The 21,371-nt window shown below is 43.4% G+C and overlaps 1 protein-coding gene across 7 annotated transcripts in view; it reads right to left on the bottom strand.

The window, feature by feature from the left end:
* The window catches only part of eya4 (EYA transcriptional coactivator and phosphatase 4), a 43,700-nt gene extending 28,035 nt beyond the window's left edge, over positions 1 to 15,665 (bottom strand). For 4 of the 7 annotated variants that reach the window (XM_062411869.1, XM_062411871.1, XM_062411872.1 and 1 more), the window contains exons 1-2: positions 15,265 to 15,660; positions 11,463 to 11,524 (exon numbers count right to left, since the gene is read on the bottom strand). In XM_062411869.1, the coding sequence (XP_062267853.1) occupies positions 11,463 to 11,495 (33 nt within the window). In that variant the 5' untranslated portion in view covers positions 11,496 to 11,524; positions 15,265 to 15,660. Of the gene's footprint in view, positions 1 to 11,462; positions 11,525 to 15,264 lie in introns of all 7 variants that reach the window. The other 3 variants (XM_062411870.1, XM_062411876.1, XR_009924611.1) reach the window with 2 other exon arrangements.
* Positions 15,666 to 21,371: the final 5,706 nt, after the last annotated feature.

The raw sequence follows: 21,371 nt of genomic DNA, 5'->3' as shown, positions 1-21,371 counted from the left end.
CTCTCTTTATGCCTCCAAAAATGCCCCTTTTTCAGGTGTAGTAGGAAGTTATAAAAGAAAGGGGAAAAAAGAAGAAGTGAGGGAGTGAAAGGGAAGAACAGGGTGAGTCTGTGGAGCAGGGAAGAGGTGGGGGAGGAGGAGAGGGAGGAGGGAGGTGTTTGGTTGAGAAGGTACTCTCCAAAAACATCTACCCTTCTCTCTCTCTCTCTCTCTGTCTCTCTCTCTCCCTCTCTCTCTCTCTCTATCTCGATCTCTCTCTCTCCCTCGCTCTGCCTCTTTTTCTAGCAGTATCTCTACCTATGCTCACATGAAATTGCCAAGAGCCAGACTTGTTGTTGCTCATGATTTGATGACACGGAAATGAAAGTTTCTGTACCTCAGGTATCACGTGGATTTGAACCTTCGCCTGGGAGGGGGGGGTAAAGAAACAGGACGAAAATAGAGCAAAAGCTACACGCTGCGCCTCTACGTTGAACCCAGGAGACCATATGAACAATCTGAGAAGTGAGGGAACAACATGCAGCGCTCCGAGCTATACAGCACAGAGATGTTATATCATTCAAGAAAGGCTTATTGGGAACGTGAGCTCATGCAGCTTAAAAACAGGACCACGTTCTTTCCAGTTAACATGGCCCGCGTCGAAAACAAGAAATGAGTTTTCAGTCTAAAATAACTTTGAAATCATCTCAAATAAATAAATAAGTGAATAAATCTAACTGCAAAGATCAATCAAGAAAAATATCTCTCAACATTCTCCAATCACACTCATCGTGTTAAAGGTGGAGTGACTGGGGATGGAACTGCCGAGAAATGGACATATTTAAATAGACATATAAAACCCCCATGTGTCATTTTTGCATTTCATAATTTGCATTTGATTGACTGTTTCCTCTTTTTCCTGTGCTTGTGCCCATGTGCAGTCTCCTGTTCAGAAAAGACAATGGTTTCTCAGTTAAACCTTACTTGTGAACCCTTGTGTAACAATCTTTGCAAGCATGTACCCCTGTCAGAGCCTTTGTCAAGAGAGCGGTCTATGTTGAATTTATAGATACAAATAGATAATGTAAAGGCTACATACAAACTGAGACATTAGGGGGGAAAAGAAAGTAAAAATCCTGAAGCCTCTTCTTCATGAAATCAATTTTAGAATCTCTAAAGAAAACTTGCTGATGACCATTGCTGAGCAAGTTACTCTGTACACTGTAATCAATTACACATTAGTCATACAAATAGGTAATTAGGCCTATATTATTCTACTAATCACTCATTACACTACTTCCCCCTGAAAAAATAATCATATTACTCGAATGCATTAACGAGGAATGCGTCGCTTCCCCACGCTGCCGACACAAGACAGTGTATGGACTAATAAAAACGCGTGGGCTGTCTACACTGGACCAATGGTCAGCCACTATCCTACATATGCTACCATGGTAACTACAGAATATTGTTCGTGGATGAATTTCCAAATTTAAACTTTCAGCTCTTTGCACTACGTGACGAATTTCCTCTGGCGAAATTACAAGCTTGTAAATAATAATGAAAATGATAAAGTAAAACAGAGCAGGGGGGGTCAGTGCACCTTAGCCCCAGAGACATTTTCTATTCTTTATTCAACGGACATGCTGTGAATACACGTTCAGGGAGGAGAAGCAGTAAAGGAGAACAGTAAGTAAAAGCCTCCTCTCCATCCTGGTGGTCTTCATAGCTGCCCTTTAAATTGGCTCCTCATTGTCTAGAAGAGTGAGGGGATCACAGACATGATTTAATGCAGCTTTACTCCGAGGAGACAAATGAAAAGTCACTGATGGATGTGTGTGTATGTGTGTGTGTGTGTGTGTGTGTGTGTGTGTGTGTGTGTGTATGGTGTGTGTTTGTGTGTACGTGCACGTGCGTGTGCATGCGAGCGTGCAGGCCGGTTCTGCACTGTTAATTGTGAAGCGTTTGGCCTCGACTGCCCCTGCTCAGCTAATCTGATGAGAGTGATTAAAAAAACAACTGGGGGAAACCTAAACCAGTCCACGGCTGACCAGACACACACACACACACGCACACACACACACGCACGCAAGCACACACACTGGCCATCACGCAGTTGTACAGAAACACACTCAAGAACACACAACGTGCAATGTCTAAAGACACAATGCACATGAGTAGAACGTCTTGGTGTAGAGTGAACAACTGTAATAATAAGTTGATTACCTGTTCATTTTCTTTATTGACAAAATAATGAATCAATGACCTCAGCTGCACTAAATAATTGATCTGAATGACTCAATGCACAGGTCAATAGATGACTCCATGTGGCATGTGTATGAGTCACAGCAGTCAGGGCAGGGATTAGTCTCAAAGGTAGAAGCTGTCACAGTCTAAAAGATATAACCTTACATATACATCCTCATTCAATTGACTCATACCTGTTTGGTCACAGTGGTAATTTAAGTTAAGGTGTTTTTTTCCTACAGGCTCACCTTGATTGACAAGCAAGTGTGAACATTTGGGGAGACACGCATTAAACACGCACCCACAAGCTCACCTGGTAGCACCGGTGCCACTGAACAAATCTATCTTTAATCTATTTTAAAGTAGCTCACTGAGAGGGGAGTCAGTACAAATTCTTGCTGTGAAGCCAAACTTTTTTTCTAATAGTAGCGCAGCTCACGAGGGTCGCAAATAAAGATGTCAGACAGAATTCTGGGGAAATTGATATAAAATGATAAATAAGACATATGGAGGTTTTATATTTGATAAAATGATGAAATATTGCAACCGGAAGAAGCTAGTGTTAGAAATCTTCCAGCTATTTAAAGGGGGGGAAATGGATGTTCTACTTTTTAGTGAAACTTCAAGTTTGAAAAGAAGGTTAAACATCTTTTCTGGCCTGTGTCTTTATCATCTGGCCCAGCAACAAAACACTTGGGACACTATGGCTCTCAGTGGAGGACATACTGTACCTCTGCCAAAGGCCCATCTGTCACCCTTATGAAACCACATTTAAATTCACTAGATCTGGATTTGGATTTGCACATATTGCACTCATAAATACCATTCCCCCTTAACATAGTCAAATTTTGTAATCCTATATCCATCAATTAGAATAATAAATCAGGGGAAATGTTCTTGCAATGTTAAAGGAAGTGAGATCACTGAATCCGCCAACTGACCCGGATCCACACTAACGTTGTATCAGTTTTTCTGATTTCTGATTTATCTCCTTGGCTTAGGTAGAAAAGGATGTTTTGTATCTTTTCAGGCCTCCAATGTGCTCTGCTCTATATATACAAGTTTAGGAATTACAGTCTGTCCTGAGCGACATGCTGTATACACTACCATGAGCTTCATTTTGTTGTATCTATTAATCACAGGACAAGGACAAATTCTGAAGGTGAATTAAAACAGGATGTTGAAGGGTTGAGTAAGAACTCACACTGAAACAGAAGGGTTTCGAAATACATCCACTGGTATTCATGTGGACTCCATGTCCTCTTACTAGAACAGTGGGAGCTCCTCTCTGCTGCTGCTGTGTGAGACCTGAAGAAACACAACACCGTCCTCCTGCAGCCCCCCCCGCCCCCACCCACCCCTGTCCCCGTCCCCGAACCCGACCGCAGCTACCGCACCCCACCCACCCCCCCCCCGGCTCGGTCCCCCATCCATACCGCAGCCTTCCCCCTCTGAATGCACCGACCCCTGGGCACCTCTACATCCCATCGTGGAGAGAAATCAATGAGGTGTGTGTGCTGGTGTGTGTTAGTGTGTGTGTGTGTGTGCATCAGGAAAAGAATCATGTAAGAGAGCAGAGGACTAAAAAGCAAAAAGTGCGCTTGCGAGCGTTTTGTGTGTTAAGATCGGGTCTAAGAAAGTCTGAGTGTACATGGTGGTCAAAATGTGTGTGTGTGTTTGTGAGCCTGTGTGTGTAAGTGCGTGTCTATGGCAGCAGCAGCAGCATCAATAATTAAAGCTAATCTCATTAGGGCCTCAGATCCCTTTCAGACGCTTTTAATTAAATGATGAATGGCCTCCCAGCTGCCTGTTAAATAATGCTGCTCATGACATCACAGAGTGTGTGTGTATGTGTGCATGCGAGGGCTACAACATAAGGTAGATGTCCTTAAGACAAAACACATAGGGAGACACATTAAGACAGAGACAGAGAGGTGCGCTCTCCCATCACACACATGCCATCTGCTCTCAGATCCAATATGCAGCCGATTGTTAGAAGTCGCCGCTGCCCCGCGCGCCGACGAGAGCAGGCCGGAGTTGAGTGTCTGAGAAGTCGCAAGCTGTTCGGTCATACCAGGCCCCGAAACACTTCATATCGTCTTCCTAATAAAATCACTCACAATACCATATGTCTTCGAAGAGGGAGAGCAGTGGCAAAGAAAAGGCAGGCAAGGGGCGCGGGAGTCCATGACGGGGACAGCGAAGAGCTCGGGGCTGTGAGAGAGATAAAGATAAAGGACAAAGACAAAGAGAGGGAGACCATGGGCCAAATTCGAGAATGAGAGCAACAGGTAAAGCAGAGGACAGGTAAAGGGTGCCAAAGCGCCCCGGGCCTCCAGACAGTGTGGACCTGGCTATGAGAAAACTCATAATCCCTTCTGTTTCTCACTTCCCCCCCCCCCTCCCTCCGCTCTGCTCTCCCTGTCGCTCCATCCCTCCCTCCCTCCCTCCCTCCCCCCTGCTCTCGGGCCTGGCTCTGTATCGGATTGCCGACTTCACAATAGGCCCTGAATCATCACTCCAGCGAGAGACGCGCAGGGAGAGACGACGAGGCGGGCGGGGCCGGCGGAGAAGGAGAGGAAGGTGGGGACGGGTAGACAGAGAGACAGGGAGACGGACAAAAAGAAGGAATCCGGGACAGGGAAGGTAGAATGTGTCTCTCTGGACATTGATGCTGATAGATCCAGTTCAAACATGGTCACAAGGAAGAAGGTGATTCATGAGGAACTCATGAAAACATGAAAACAAAAATCCTGCTAGTCTTAATCGACTAATAAGCTTTAAAAGGTTGTTCTCTCTGTGACACCTCAGACTGTCCTGTAGATCTTCACCTTTTACCAACTATGGTTCCAGTTGCAGTTGAAAAATCAAGCCAGATACAAAGCACAGCAGAGCATTGAAATAAAAATATAATGTCTTCTTCCCGTTCATGCTTAACTGTCCTACAGACTTAATTCCAAAATAATCATCATCAAATGATTCAGCAATTTCTTCTTAAGGGTCTAATGATTTTTTCTAAAGCCAGGGTTGGTAATCCCCGAGAAGAGAAGGCTGAACTTTGAAAATACGCAACTGATACATCCCACCCCCCTCCCGTTGGCCCTCGGAGCAAAACTGTGCCCCCAAAACAGGCCGAACAGAAACCGGTCTTTCTTTTCTTGCTTTGTTTTGCAGTGGAAGTCTTTGTCTATAGCGGGACTGGGAGTTTTGGCTGCACAAATTATTGCACACATTTTGAATGATTGGTTTGGTCTGTTTATTTCAGTCCTGAGACGCCTGCAGACACTGGATTTGTCCTCAACATTATATATTGAGGACTTTTGGGATGTGCAGAGTACTTCAGCAAACAAGATTGAACCTAATTAACAACCCTCTACCTTTATGGGTTAATGTTACATGTCAGATTAGCAATGCATTGATCTGATTTACAGGATACAATGAACCACATAATGGCTCTTCTTTTTGGTACCACAGCAGTCCATGGCCTCATATGACAATATGTAAAAATAAAGATTACAAATTTGGGGAGAAGAGAGCATGGGGATCAGATGCTATCATAAATTGATGTTTTTATAGAAAGAATAACAGTTGGATTGGTGCATGAACAAGCAGATTCGTGACAAATTCAACCAAGTCATTTCTCCGGTAGTGAGATTTTATATAGGTCTACGGTACTAATTGTAAATTAATCAATTCAATTTGAGACAAAACAAGAAATTTAATTGAAATTCTGTAATTTCATCATCCAGAAGACCATTTTGCTTGATAAGGCAAATACATACATTTGAAAAAATAAAGTATATGTATGTAGAACAGAAATAATTAAAAGCTCAAATTAGTTTAAAACTGATGGTATTAGGTCAGTCCTTACAGAGACCCGGTTACAGCCCATCTGGCCTCAGCGAACCCTCCGCTACCTCTCAGATGCTGAGAGAGAAATCCAATCTCCCAGCACAGCGGCAGAGGAAGTTCTCGCGGCAGGCGTAGCAGGCAGGTTCCTCCGTAACCAAAGCACAATTGTTGCAATTTCATTTCCTTCCCAGCAAAATGAGGAAATATGCTCCTTTTTTTTGGTAACCACTGGCAGATGAGTAGAGCGAGTGAACAAAAGGTGGGCTGTGCTATCAGGGGCTCTATTAGTGGAAGTTACTGGGAACGGAGATTGAAATGTTTTTACGAGGAACAACTTCTGCTCATCTAATTTTTTCAACGGTCGGAAATCAGTGTCATCACGCTCTTTAAGAATCGACTTCATCGTGTTAAAACCGAGAGAAGTGGAACATCTGGCAATAATGTGATCAATAAAGCTAGGAATGTTGGCGTGAAACGATGAGCTCTGATTGGCTGCCGTTAAGCAAGCGGGGTCACGATATGAGACAACCTGCACTCTCCACTCAGATGACCTCAGCTGTCCCACACCACAGAAAGAATATGTGTAAAACAGAGCAAGAAACACCTACACACACACACACACGCACACACACACACACATATATGCTCTCACACAAACACACCGCAGACACTCAAGCACACATATCATGTGGTTTCCTGTCTGGTGCGTTCCTCTAGAAAGCCCACGCCGGTTGCTCTGGCTTCCTAGATGGATTCTCCAGTCTGTTTGGGGGGGTTTGGACTCTGTCAGACGGTGATCGGCTCACAGGCCGTCTGTGACCCGCTGACCTCACACCTAGCTGGCTTTCCCAGGACGACCAGACTCGCTCTCAACTCTCAAATATGAGTTATAGATGACCTGAACCTAGACGAGACAGAATAGTTCCCAGTGGAAGACAGATGTTTCAACTGTTTCATGCACCTTCAATAAACGTAATGTCAAAATAAAGGCTTTTCATGAAAGTGGGATTATTTATCTATGGTATTCACCTGGGCTGTCACAAAACTCTAACATTCACCAGTTCCCTACATGGGTGAATTTAATACTTTTTTTTGAAATTCTAATAAACCAGAGAACATACACTGTATTAGAATATTGTGTATGGAATATAAATATATAGAAATATTGAAGAAATAATGAATCAAGTTGGGAAATGCGTTCAAAAGCTGTCCTAATGAATGTTATAGAAAGCTCCTACAATCAGCAGCTGTTTAGCTTAGCTTAGCATAAAGAGCAGAAGCATGGGGAAACTTTTAGCCACTGGTTCTATCCAAAGGTAATAAAACCATCCGACCACCACCTCTATAGCCTTTTTAATTGAGTTACTACAGCCTCTGCCGAGAGATACTCTAGCGAATGAAAACAAATGTACAAATGTTGAGTGCTGAGGTTTAGAGGTGCGAATAAGTGGTGGATTTGTCAGCATTTCACAGAACCATGCTAGCTGTTCGACCCTGATTTTATTCTTAACGCTAGCTTAAACTACCGAAAGGCTTTTTACGAGTCTTGGTGAAAGGATGCGATATGAGTTAGGTTCTCCATCCTCAAAAACCAACACAGCATCCTGTCAACATCAGCTCGAGTCTTGACAGCAGAGGCATCAGCATTTATTTTGAAATTTCAGTGATTTCACTTTATTCAGTTTTAGATTCCATTTGTCACTATATGACTTGATTAAATATTACAGATACTGTAAATAACTTCGGTACAAACAGTATAAATACAGTTGGGGATCTGCATGAACAGCCGTCTGTAAGTATGTCAGAGGAAAAAAAAACAAGGGATATCATAGGATAAACAGTTTTTAAACACTCCGCTTTTCTCTTTTTTTACACGCTTCTCTTTGACTTCATCTCCTGCTTTGCCCTATAAAAAAATCAAGAATCATAGCTTTTATTTCATGACAATATTAAATGTCCTATATATTTCCTTCCCGTGCTGCGGCTCAGACGGAGGTGACCAGGAGTCTGAACGTCAGGCCCTCCCAGCAACGCTCAGCTGTCAACTAAACATAAATCTTAAAAGAATCACTGTACACTAAGCTGAAATTGAAGTGCGCCTCGGTGCCACAACCAGGATGCCAGCCTACTAGAGGGATGCCAGTGGGTAGCTGTTACACTCCACACTCCTGTGGTCCGTGCACATGCCTTGTCGCCGGGCAGACTGTCCATGACGCCAATGCAATCTTGGCAATCGGGGTTGGGCTGTGCTCGTATTTAGCTACTGCTGCTGCATGTAACTTTGTGTGAATGTGTCTGTATGGGGTTGTAGGGGTGAAAGAGGGGTGCAACCCGACCCCTTTTCCTCCTCTAACTCTCCCTCTCGCTCTCTTTCCGTCATACACACACACACATACACACACATACATACACACACATGCACGCAAACACACACACTGGGACAGCTGCCATACTCAGGGCCTCTCCCAGTCCACCAGAGGAAAAAGGCTATGACCTAAAAGGGCCCTTTTCCCCCTTTTTTTCATCATATCACCCCCCCTTGCTTCATCTCTCGCTCTCTTTTTTTCCTCTGATGGTCATACGTTTAAATCCTGCAAGGCTCCCCGGGATCAACATACGCTGCCTCTCCCCCCACCCCATCTTTCACTGCTTCCTCCACAAGCCAAGAGACTGGTGACTTCAATCAGGCCTCTGTCGGGATCAAGAGTCATTGAGGGACCGTGTTTGGAGTTCGTGGGTATTTGGACTTCTGCTGCTCTATGTTTCTTCTGCTAGAAATGAATACCAATGATTTCACTTAACTTCATAATCGAACATTTGATCCAAGCTGAATCACTCTCGTCTGAACCCGCCGAGCATCACCCCAATACAACGACGTCAACAAAACAGTTATCACTTTTCCTCCGAAGCTAAACAAGTATGTGACAACAGGTGGAGTGAGACACTTAAAGGGGCTAAAAGTAGCATTACAGGGTTAACCACCGTTGGCCCTGCCCTGGGCTTCTTCCAAGAGCTCCCCTAGGACCCCAGACGGCAGGCTGGCCTTCGGCAAGCAGGCGGCCAGATAGGACGCCTGACCGTAACCCAGATGATGTGCGACGGATGGGGTGGGGGAAAAGGGCGGGGTGGAGGAAATATACGGACGGGGTTGACTATAAAGGGTAGAGGGGAGGGGTAGGGGGGTATCAGGTATCAACAGACAACTCCCCGAAACTTGGTGTGTGAGGTCTGCGCGGTTTTCTTTGTCACTCGAGAGACGCCTGCTTCAATGAAGTGGCAGAGAATGGACTACTTTCAGTTTAAATATTTGACAAGAGGGAAACACTGAAAGGAAATTAATTGAAACCGCAGGAATTAATTTACAAATTACAACATTCATTTTCAGTTGAGGTTGAAGTGAATGAGTGTAAGCTGTCGTATAATTCCGTATGACGATTGACTGTCAACTTCTCTGATATAGTTAATCAGTTAAAGTCGACTTTGGAGCTCAGATGCTCTGTGTTGTGGAGTGTCAATGGGACAAAACAAGACATTTCAATTTATCAGCTCAGGCTTGAGGAATGAGTTATGTGCATGTTTTACTACTGTCTGACCATTCTGCAAATTGATCATCAAAATTGTTAGATGCAGCCTTACATAGCAGCTGTCATCATGACTGCTTTATTACCTCGGCCAATGAGTTTTCTCTCCTGTCTGTCTGTCTGTTTGTTTATAGATTGTGCAAAAGCTACTGGCCGGATCACTGTGAACCTTGGTGGAAGGATGAAGTAACATTCTTTAACATTGTGATATAGGGTGTTTTTCATTGTTTCTCTTTTTTGTTGATTTCTCAGAGAATAATTGATGGATGTTGATGAATAATATTTGTATTGCAATTTGGAGCAGATCAAAATTTAAATCCAGATCCAGAGAATTTAAGTGTGGTTTCTCACTGTTGGATCTTGGCACTGCCCGTCTAGTTTTCTTATACACTTCATCTCCCTGCTTTGCATAACTTTACACACAATGATGACCTCCCCAGTGTTTACATTGTGGTTTTGTTTATTATTGAAATATATCTTATTATCGTTCTAAAACAACTTTTTGTTTACGAATGAAAAACTGGAAACTGTGGGTTTATTGTACTGATGATACTGATTTAAAGATTAATTCACAACAACTTATCAAATTTAACCGACTAAATATCGGCTTTATGTGGTAAATTTGAATATTTTTACCAGACAGAAATCTCAGCTCGATCATCGTATAGGCCTGTGGGGTATATGATTAAAATCTGCCCTTGCTCTGAGGTCTCATTTCCAACCTGAACAATTAATCAATGTCTTTGAGCCGCAGCTCAGATTCACATTATAAATGATATCACTGCCCTATTTAAAGCAGGTGAAGTAATTGTGGAATATGGACATCAATATTTGATCTGTGGATGGCAGCAGGACAAGATGGATGCTCCTCTCCTCATCTTCTTTCTCTCCGGCTTTGTGTCTTAATAATTCACTGCTAGTGTTTGCGTTGCCGCGCTCGTGCATTGTACAGTTCCGTGTGAGTGACAGTTCTCCACCGGGGTCAGCACGTAATCCAACCCGGGGCGAGTCTGACGGAGCAACACAAAAAAAGTTGGAGAAAAACAACATACTTCATGTGCTCTGTCCCACTTCGTGCTATTATTACTGCCGAGGCTGGCAGGTCAGAGAGAGCGGAGAGAGGGAGTGAGGGAGAGAGAGAGAGAGAGAGAGAGAACCAGGCTTGATGGAGGAGGAGGAGGAGGAGGAGATGAAATTACACCTGTTCTGGTGGCTGACTAACGACTTTGAAATGCGAGTGGACCTCGCTCGCCGCCAAAATCATTTTCCCAACAATACGGCCTGATCTTTAAACAAGCAGAACTGGGACGCTGTGCTGACGCAGAGACGGCGTGCTGAGCTGTGACACTAACCAAGCCCCGGGCCATGTGTGTTTGTTTGCATGTGTGCGCGTGTGAATGATTGAGTTTTAAAAAGATATGGGAGTGACACAAAATAAACCCAACTTTTGAAAATGTTGTAATCACGAATTGTCTTGAATTACACGCACACGTTTGTGCAAGCTCACCCAAGGTTCCTAAATTGATGTATATGTCCGAGTCTCACTCACACCGACTGCTGCCATATGGTTACTGTGGCCTCGGTGAACCACATCTGCTGTTTGTTAGCGCACACACACACACACACACACACACACACACACACACACACACACACACACACACACACACACACACATGGACAGACATGCATCCCTCCACTGCACTCATTCCTCAGACTTGTGTGGCCGATACAAGGTAAACTCAACCACCCCCCCCCCCCCACACACACACACTCACATGCATACAGTAGCCTTTAACTCACCATCTGTTCGTTGAGGTCCTGTGAGGCCTCCATGGCTCCTCTGGTTGTGATCCACTGCAGACCTGAGGGGCCGAGATGAAGAAATGTAATGTTGGTGAGTGGATAGAAATCACAAGTAGCATATTTTATTTACTGATGCACACGCCTATATGAGCACCTGTACTAACTGCTCTGCAGGGACTCTGGTGAAAAGAGGATTTTAAAAACAACCGGCTGGGTCTCACTGTCAAATTTGGTCACTCATCCTCCCATTTTGGATGTCAAAACCAATCATACTGCATATATTTGTTTTCACGTCTGTGAGCATCTGTCGGTCAGGCCGTCTGTCAGTGTGTTTATGTGTGAGCAACAGGAGACTGGAGGAGGGAAGCAGCAGCTATAACTTCAGCATATCATCTTCGGCCGAGGGTGAAGTGGAGAGATAATTGCAGAAGTAAATATCAACAATGAAAATGGAGAAGTGTAAACGATACGGCTGCCTGGCTGGCTCAGGACCACAGACACAGTGGCTGGTTAGTGTACATAGACGGCGGGTGACCCTATTAATACTAGACAACAGACAGGTTGGTGCCTGAGTCTGGAGCGACACAGGGGCCGAGGTGATCGTTTTCTGCCAGGGTCAGATGTTGCAATGAGAATTTTTTTTTGCCGAAGTGACATTGTGACGTTGCAACAAAAGCCTGAAAACAATGGGAAAACAATCATCCCAACAGATCGGCCCAAAATGGCTCCTCTCGGCTTAATCGTGCAAAGGCCGCAAGGAGCGTTTGACGGTCAAACAAAAGAGTGGGCTGCAAATACACACACTCGCATGAAAACACAAAAGTCCTTCCCTGTCATTAGAGCTGCGGTTCCCACAAAGTGTGGTAAGAGCGGGACTGAACCATTTCCAGTTTTCCCCCCTAAGAAAACCACATCTTTATGCATTTGATCTATTTCACCTCAGCTAAAGTGAATAAATATTTTTTCTGCACCTGCACTTTCACAGACTGAAAAGTGCTATGAGGTGTGCTCAGCGGGTGCAGGTATAATGAAACTATATATCATACAATTCAAACCACTAGTATGTGTATGATGTTGCATTCACACTAAAAGAACATGAGGGATAAAGGAATGTTTTACTCTTTAATAATCACTGGTAAGGATGGCTTGTCTCTAAAAACATGGGTTGCAAACATTAAATCCGAGGATTATTTGACTTTTTTCAGTTACTTTAGTGTCTGTGTGTGTGTGCGCGTGTGTGTGTGTGTGTTTGTGTGTGTGTCTGTGTATGTGTGTGCGCCTGTGTGGACTTTTCTGGCTCGATCCTTTAAACTCACTGGCATCCTTTTAATTTTTCATAGCGTTCAGCTCCTCCTCGCCTGAAACCGAAGACAATAATGCGTCTCTCAGGTGAATTGATTTGCGCCCAAGCCTCCCTTGACCCACCAACCTCACCCCCTCCCTCCTCTTCCTCCTCTCCTACCCCCCCCTCCCTCTCTCTCTCTCTCCATCCCTCTCTCTCTCACCTTTGTGGAGGGCAGAATCAGCTCTCTATCTGGTCGCCTTTCACTCTCCCCTTATATTCTCCTGGAGCGGGTAGTGAACCGTGAGCGCACGTAAACCACCCAGAGGAACATTAAAGTGTTTAACTTATACAGGCTACTATAAATTTATAGGCAAGTTTAATTCACATACTATAAATTAAATGTAACACGCCTGGGCCATATAAAGGAGTGAGCAGATTTTGATTGCCCTTCTTAAATAAAAAAAACACGTATATAATAGCTGGTGCTTTTAAAAAATGAACTAGTGTGAGTTGCTGACAGCCTCCATGGTTTGATGCCCACCACCTTGTATAAGTGCATGTGTCCCACTGCACACGAATGCCTCACACGGCCCTGTACAACCAGCCAGCGGTTACCTGACACTGCACAGGGAATCAATAATGCCTGCCATTTCCTTCTGGGTCCCAGCAGAGAGAATTATATTTCTCACTATGGTTATTGACAGCGACTTAAGAGACACGCATGGGGAGTGCGCAGGAGCAGAGGGGGGGGGGGGGGGGGGGGGGGGGGCTAGAATGTTCTGCACTGGAACGGGCCTGTACTGCGGTAATTTCACGCCGTAAAAGCCGAGGAGAGGCGCATGCAGGACAGACCGCAGCCTGCTGCCGGCTGCACGGACAGGTTGGAGTGGAGAGTCAGCCACGTATCACATTCGACTCAACGTTTATTGACTTCATCGCTTTTTACGCACCAATCGCTTCTTTTTCATTATTTTTAATATGGCACGGTCAGAGGAATAATCATCACAAATGTCTTTACAGTTAACATGAAGGATGTAGACACACTTCTTCACTCACATCTTTAATTAGAAAGAGCTGTGGGAGCAATTGTGCCTGTCGTTAAAAAATATATGTCTTATTACTAGGTTACTACAGGAAAACTATAAAATGCCAGAAACATGGCAAAATAAATCAAGAGACATTTTTTGAATTGGTTAAATGCAGTGTTAATGCGTCAAATTGTACAGAGATGTTTATCAAGTCTTATATTGAAATTATTTTTAAATTAATGAAGTGGAGGTGTATAACAGCGATAATAAAATAATATAAGTAAATAGCAAAAAGAAGCAAAAAAAGTGTAAAATAAATATGACATAAAGACAAATGATTTTGGATCGAAAAATCATAAATTTACAATATTGTTTTCGAACATTTTTAAACATGTTCTAATAGGACAGTCCACAGTAGTTTTGTTCAGCAAAAAATCACGCACAGTTTCTTGTTAAAACTTTATACTAAATAGTAATTGAATTTAAATTAAAAAAGGCCTGATATTCATTTTTATTTGTTGTGCTCTACGTCTGCCGGACTTTTATGAATTTCTCCAAATCTCCACCTCTCCTCCTCTCACGCATTATTGCGCGTTGATTAAGTATGAGTCCTTAATGTGAAACCCGACCTGTGTGGATTACGGCGCAGCAGGCCCTATCAGATTTTGAGTCAACGCGTAACTTGTCATGTTGTTAGGGACCGGCCAATGGCCAGAGGCAACTCAAGCCCCCGAGCGCCAAGTAGGTATAAGATTCCTATTTCCCACATATCAAATATAAACACAAACTCCACGTGGGAGCAGAGGTGCACGGGGACGATGGGGAGAAAAGACCCAGTGGACTGGACCCAGTGGGAAGAGTGAAGCCCTCTATCAGTCCACTGATGAAATCTGGACAAGATGATGACGCAGTGACACTGACCTTCAGCTGGAAAATAATTATCATATTAAAAAGCTATTCAATTTGTTTATCAATGGATTTTAAAATGTTTACCTTATAATAAAAGTTTCTACAGGTGTAATGAGGTTGATACAATTCTGATTGATGTAGTGTTAATGTTAAAAGAGGTTTATCTGAAATTAAAAATTATATATCACCTGAAGCGTGTTTAACCTGGATGAAGCAGGCTATGGGCTCCATCCTATCGACTCCATTAAATAACACATCCTTTGATTTATTACCAGGTATGTCACTTTATTAAAACAACAACTCACCTAAAGAAATATATAATAACATTATCATTGTGAAATTTTAACTATTTGCAATTTCGTTGTTTGGACATTAATGTATTTGTTATTCTATGCCATATTTAAAATTTTAATATAAGAGCCATATTAAAAAATAAATAAAATAGGCAATCCCTGTGTCAGTTGTCAAGTTATCATCCACAAAGCTCAGACACGGACCTGATATTTGTCCGAGTAGAACTACAGGAGTGTAAATAAATAATTAAAGAGAAAATAAATAAAAAGAGAAGTGACTGTACCTGTATCCAAATGACGTCCGTCCCAGCGAGAAACCAGCTCCCAGATTTCCTTCACTTCTTGGACGCTATCATGATCAAATGCAGTGTGTGCGCGTGTGTGTGTGTGCGTGTGCGTGTTCGTCTGTGTGTGTGCGCGTGTGTGTGTGTGCGCGCACAGCTCTCCCTGCTGTCTGCAGCCTGTCACTGACTGGACCGAGGCGCCTCACGCACTGCTGCCCATGACCGGCCAGACACAAACACACTCAAATATGTATAAAAACACACACACTCACGAGCCGGAGCAGCAACTCGAACTTGTCTAAACAAAACAAAAATTACAAAGTCAATACGCGCACGTCCCGGGCCTCGGTGTCGGTGAACCGAGATCCGCTCACTACTGCTGGGAACACCATTATTTTCAGTCCGCGGCCAAGTTGGAGCAGCAGGCTGTTCACAGGCATTACACTCAACTTCATTACTGGAGACCGGAGGCGCTGCGCATGCGCACAGCTGCCATGTGGACGCTATTGGGCAAGTGACCAAAGGATGGGAAGGGGTGGAGGGAGGGTGATTTATCTATCTATCTATCTATCTTTCTATCTATCGTTTATTTCTATGTACATGCAATTATTTCTGTTGGGTATAATACACACTGGAGCATACCACATTGATATAAGTGGTATAGACAAGATGTGGGCAGGATAAGCATGTTGCTTTTTCCTACTCCCATACTCACTTAGTAACGTTTAAGTTAATGTCAATTAAGAGTCAGTAGATTCATTCTTCAGAGGCTTGTGCATGTATGCAGATGTATTTAAGGATTGTGTATGAATATCAGCATATATTAAGATTAAGATGCATTTTATTAGTCCCAAACACATGCACAAACATGCAAAGGCACACTCATGCAGGTAGGGAAATTTAATCTCTGCTTTTGACCCATCTGGTGCAGGACACACAGAGCAGTGAGCGACCATGTACGGCTCAGGGAGCAGATGTTGGGGGAGTAAGGTGCCTTGCTCAGGGGCACTAGACAGGGTAGGGAGACTCTTGGATGTTTGGACAGATCAATCCAGGTTTGTCTTTTTGTTGTCTCTCCATGGAGTCGAACCAGAGACGAACCAGAGACCTTCTCTGCCCATAGTCCAAGTTTCTGCCACTAGACCACCGCCTCTCATGTCTATATAAATGTTTTTAATTTGATTTAGATATTTGATTCAATTTAGTTTATGTTTTTCCTAAGAATGGCCTATTAAAAATGAAAATGAAATAAACGATCAAGTCAGAATATTTATTACTTTTTAGGTTATATTATATCTAATGTAGAAAATATATGTACAGTCTTTAGATGTTTAATAAACACTAGGGTGTGTGTCCTACTAATACAACACTGCACTGTGGTGGATGCAGACCATAGACTGATTACAGGGATGGACCAGCTCCCCAAGAGTGAAGCCAAATCGTGTCAATCTCCCCCTGGTGGCCGGCTGCATCGCAGGTTATAATCCCTGCCTCCTCCATGTTAGTGGATGGAACCAAACTAAAAAGTCAGATGGTTTTATGTAGTTCTTTATCACGCTTCTGTTTGTCCAAGTGTTCATTTTTCAAGTAAGAAAATTTGTCATTTGATGCTGTAAAAACAGGGGGAAATGTCATGATTGACAGCCGAAACTGATTCTGATTGGTCAAGCGTATGCTTCCACAGGACGTCGCTACTGTGGCTTCTTCCCTATGGACTCTATGGCAGCGTTCAAATCCATAATATTTAGGCTTCATCTTTGGATAATGTGAGGAAGTGGGGACGTGTCGTCCATCTGAATGTACAGCTTGTGACACGGACGGCTTCTGAGTTGAAGGGATGAGACAGCCACTGAAAGACTCAATATAAGGGGAGACATGACAATCCCACAGACAGAGAGAGACCATACAGATAATATGTTTACAGATTAAACAGGAAACAATTACACACCATCCAGAAAACATGCTGAATGTACAAAACATAAATCTTATGAGGGGAAGATCAGACACCACTGCTCCTCCGTGTCACCCCCTCCAAAAAGCAGATGACGGGTTTGGCCTCAGAGTTAAGTTTATTTGAAAAAATTGTATGTTTGTTATGGCTTGTGGATTCTGTGACTTTCGGATCCCGCTGGCCTCGGCCCAGCGCTCTTTCACCATGCTGTCATTTATTTGGGATGATGATGTCAGCAGTGTCTCTGACTGATCCGCGATTGTTGTTTTATAGATGATTCTGACACACACACACACACACAAGTACATTTCTCTGTCTCTCTCATGCACACAAATGCAATTTATTTGTTTATGCAAAGACTTTTCAATGTAATATTGTGGAGAATGAAAAGAGCTTAAGTTTCCCTGGCATCGTCCTCTGTACACAAACACAGAGAAAAAAGACTGATGTCCTTTGTGGCATTGGCTGGCAGGCCTAGAGAGAGAAATAGAAAGTCCCTCGCTTTGCATTTCCAAAGCAAAATAAAAAACAGAGGGAGCAGAGAGAAGAGGCAGCTGACTTGTTCATTTTCTGTTTATCCTCACCACTTTTCATCCTTTTCATCCCTTCATTTTCCTTTTCCATTTGTCTGTTTCACTGGTCCCTGGAGCGGGTCCCGGCAGCAGGCCGCAGGAGAACATGGATTCAGTATTAGCGACGTGACCCACACGTCAATGGTTGAAAACCAAGCTTCGGATTAATCCCTCTTCACTGTCTTGTCAATTGTGAGAAGGGAATAAATTCCATTGTGCTTGGATCTCCTCCATAAGAAACAATAAATACCTTGTTAGTCCGTGCTGTCTGTAGGACTATGCATAGATGATGATTCTGTTACAACACCTCTGTACATCAGGCAGACATCATGAGTCTGTGCCCGTCCAAACCACGGCAAATAACTGTTGAAGAATAAATCAAATTTATGAAGTGACGATGCCATGAAACGACTTGGTTGTGTTAAGGGAAAGATCATACTTTGGTTAGAATAATTACTTTGTTAAGGTCAGGGAAACATTGTGGTTAGCTTTAGTCGAGCTTCGTCATCATGGTTGCAATTAAATGAATATGTGGTTGAGTTCCAGGATTGATTGTGGTCACGCTTTAAAAAAGAGAAGTATGGACTGTCGGTTGGAAACGGGAAGGGGAACAGAGGTCTCTCGCGTTCAACTGCAATGTTTCTCGAAAGAGTGCAGTGACCAGGGCATAATCCCAAACTGGCTTCCCACCCCATTGGAAGTAAGTTTCTCTTCACTATGGGTTTGTAGGGACACAGAGTGTTCAGGAATCCATGAAATTCAGGTGAACGTTAATCTATAATGATCAACCTCAAGATGAACAACTTCCATTATGAAAATCGTGGCATCTATTTTCCAATGCAACTAATCACTCTAACCATAGACGGTATATTAAGATGGAGCAGGTGTCTTCACTTCCTTCCACTTTACAGAAAGAAGCCAAAATGTCACTGATAGGAACACAGCCATCTTGCACATTAGTGCAATGTTCATTATACATTGTAAGCATTGCACGTGGTTAATGGCCTCAGATGCTCATTGTGCATGTATGTGTGTCCACGCTTACAGATATGTTCAGGAATATATCATGAAACAAAGACCAAAACTTAATCTCTGCAGTCCTTTAACTCCTAGGCTCAATACACATATTCATATGCACTTAATGGCCTACCTCTGGCAACCTATTGGCACTTGATTTTACATGCACAGTGAAATGCATGTAACTAAAACCGTCTATGCAGTAAATCTGCTGTCTTAGTCTGCGTCTGCTTTGGAATATATATAGTATAAATAGTGTTTTTATAGTATATACAGTATATCTCCCTGTGCCGTTAGTCTGTTTTTAGGGCTGCAGACACATGATACCTCAGTCATTACTTTTCTCCTGCAATTACATTGATGAGCTTCCCTAGGAAAAATGACATGGAATACACCTCGCTCCACAGGTGCCCATTCCAAATAGTAGGTAGAGCAAAAACAGTGTGAAGCAGAAGATCCTTCCCGTGCTTCCCACCTTATTTAAAATAACTAATTTCTTGCTTGTGAATATATACACTAAACCAAAAACCTTATGACATGTTGTGTGTGTGTTGAGAGTGGGCATGGTGAGTAAGGGTTGGAATGATATGATATTAATATCAGTGTAATCCTTCAGTAAAAGTAAGGCCTAACCCCTGGTGTCCGCCTCCTCCTCTGTCCTTCTCCTCCTCCTCCTCCTCCTCCTCCTCCTCCTCCTCCTCCTCCTCCTCCTCCTCCTCCTCCTCCTCCTCCTCGTCCTCCTCCTCCTCCTCCTCCTCCTCCTTCCCCGCAGCAGACACAGGCCTGAACCCAACTCAGTGATCGACACATTCTGGCAGAATAAATTAAAACCTCAAGCTCTGACAGAGCCCAAAATAGCAGGAAGCTGTCGCTGACCTGCAGTCTCTAGTGCCACATGTCAGCGAGCTTAAAAAACTTGGCAGAACATTCTGCACAGAGGAAGCATGTACAGGTGTGTGTGTTTGTTTTTCTGGCCTGTATATTGTGTGTGTGAGCATATTGCTATGAGTCGACCAGCTCTGTTGTATGTTAATGCTTTAACTACATCTAATGCAAAAACTCCGTCCTACATGTATTTCTTTTAACAGATCCACATGCATTAATGTTTATTACTTCGTACTAGATCAAGTGAAAACCAGTTTCTACTTGTTTAATTACACTGAAACCACTTTGGAATTTGAAGACAGTGGCAGATGGATCTATTTTTTTGTCCAGCTGTTCTCCGGAGGGTGACGCTTGGGTGGGTGGGGGGGCTTAGCCCCAAGATGTTTAGTGGCGTAGGACTGCGGGGCCCTTTGCCAAGTCACAGAGCTCCGGGTTCTTGCCAAGCTGGGGGTGGGTGAGAGAAAATGCCATTTAGCTGGCTGGTATTTATAGATATGCAAGGAACTTGTGCTCAGCCCGGGCCGAGGTGCTGACGAAGTAAAACGAGAGGACGCTTCCAGAAGTCGAGTGTCAGGGCACACAGATAAAAATACCCGGTGAAAGATGGGGCTGGTCATTAGTGGCGCAGTCTGGCATGTGACATGGCAGCATTTCAGAGGTGATTTATGATTATTACTACAGCTAACCTATACATCTCCCTTTCCTGCCCCCACCCTCCATCCTAAATTGGTTTTCTAAATGTAATGGTGCATGGGGTTTATTTCAGGGGGCCGAGTACATGGGGAGGGGGGGGGGGAGACTTTGGCACAGAACCATAGTTGGATTTCAGATTTGACGTTGACATTGAAAGAAAACAGGCGCAATATTGAATTAATACGAAGATGGTGGTGCGTGAGGACAAATGCATGTTGGTTTAATGTTTCTGACAATGTGACAAAGATGCGAGTGAAAGCTTTATTTTTTATGACCATGAAAACGTGATGCAGATTGGCTGGAAATACATCATGACTTATTGCAGGAGGTGTCAATCAATCACTCAATCAATCAATTACTTCCACTCAAAAAGGATGTTAGATGAGTGGGAGGAAGAGAACGAGGGGTGAAGGCATGTAATGAGCTCATCACAGGCCGCTGCCTTCCATAATTGCCGGAGCGAGCTGCCACGGGGAGGAACAAAGGGAACAGTTAACACATCGTAAATTCCTCTAATGTTCGGCCATGACGTTTACGCTTGGTCTACATCTTGTTTTATTTTTCACCCTCTCTTTACGAGTGTCCAGTCACAAACAGAGACACACTTTGGGCGGTAAATGAAAACAAGATATCAATTCGGCTCTTTCTGCAATTGTTTAATCGTGTGTGTGGTCTCCTGTAAACAATTAATTTTCAATTTGCATCATAGCAGCAGATTGTCTCACAAGCTTTTCACTTCCATGTGGAAGGAAAAGCAGTTTCAATCCTAAATGGAGACATAAAACATTTGAATGAAGACATATGCCCTTGCAGAATGATTGCTGGTATTAACATGCAGCTCCAGCCATAATTGGAACTACATATTATCTTAAGGACATGAGTAATGTCTTCTTCTCCTCATTCGAAAATAGTGTACGTTGAATATCAAGTCCAGATTTAGACGTGTATAGTGTTACACAGACAGGAAAGCTGCGTGGGTGAATTCTGTT

Source organism: Platichthys flesus, chromosome 18 (assembly GCF_949316205.1).
Source record: "Platichthys flesus chromosome 18, fPlaFle2.1, whole genome shotgun sequence".
In the NCBI taxonomy this organism is placed as follows: domain Eukaryota; kingdom Metazoa; phylum Chordata; class Actinopteri; order Pleuronectiformes; family Pleuronectidae; genus Platichthys; species Platichthys flesus.
The sequence above is the reverse complement of the archived record's forward strand: the minus strand, read 5'-3'. Positions and strand labels throughout refer to the sequence as shown.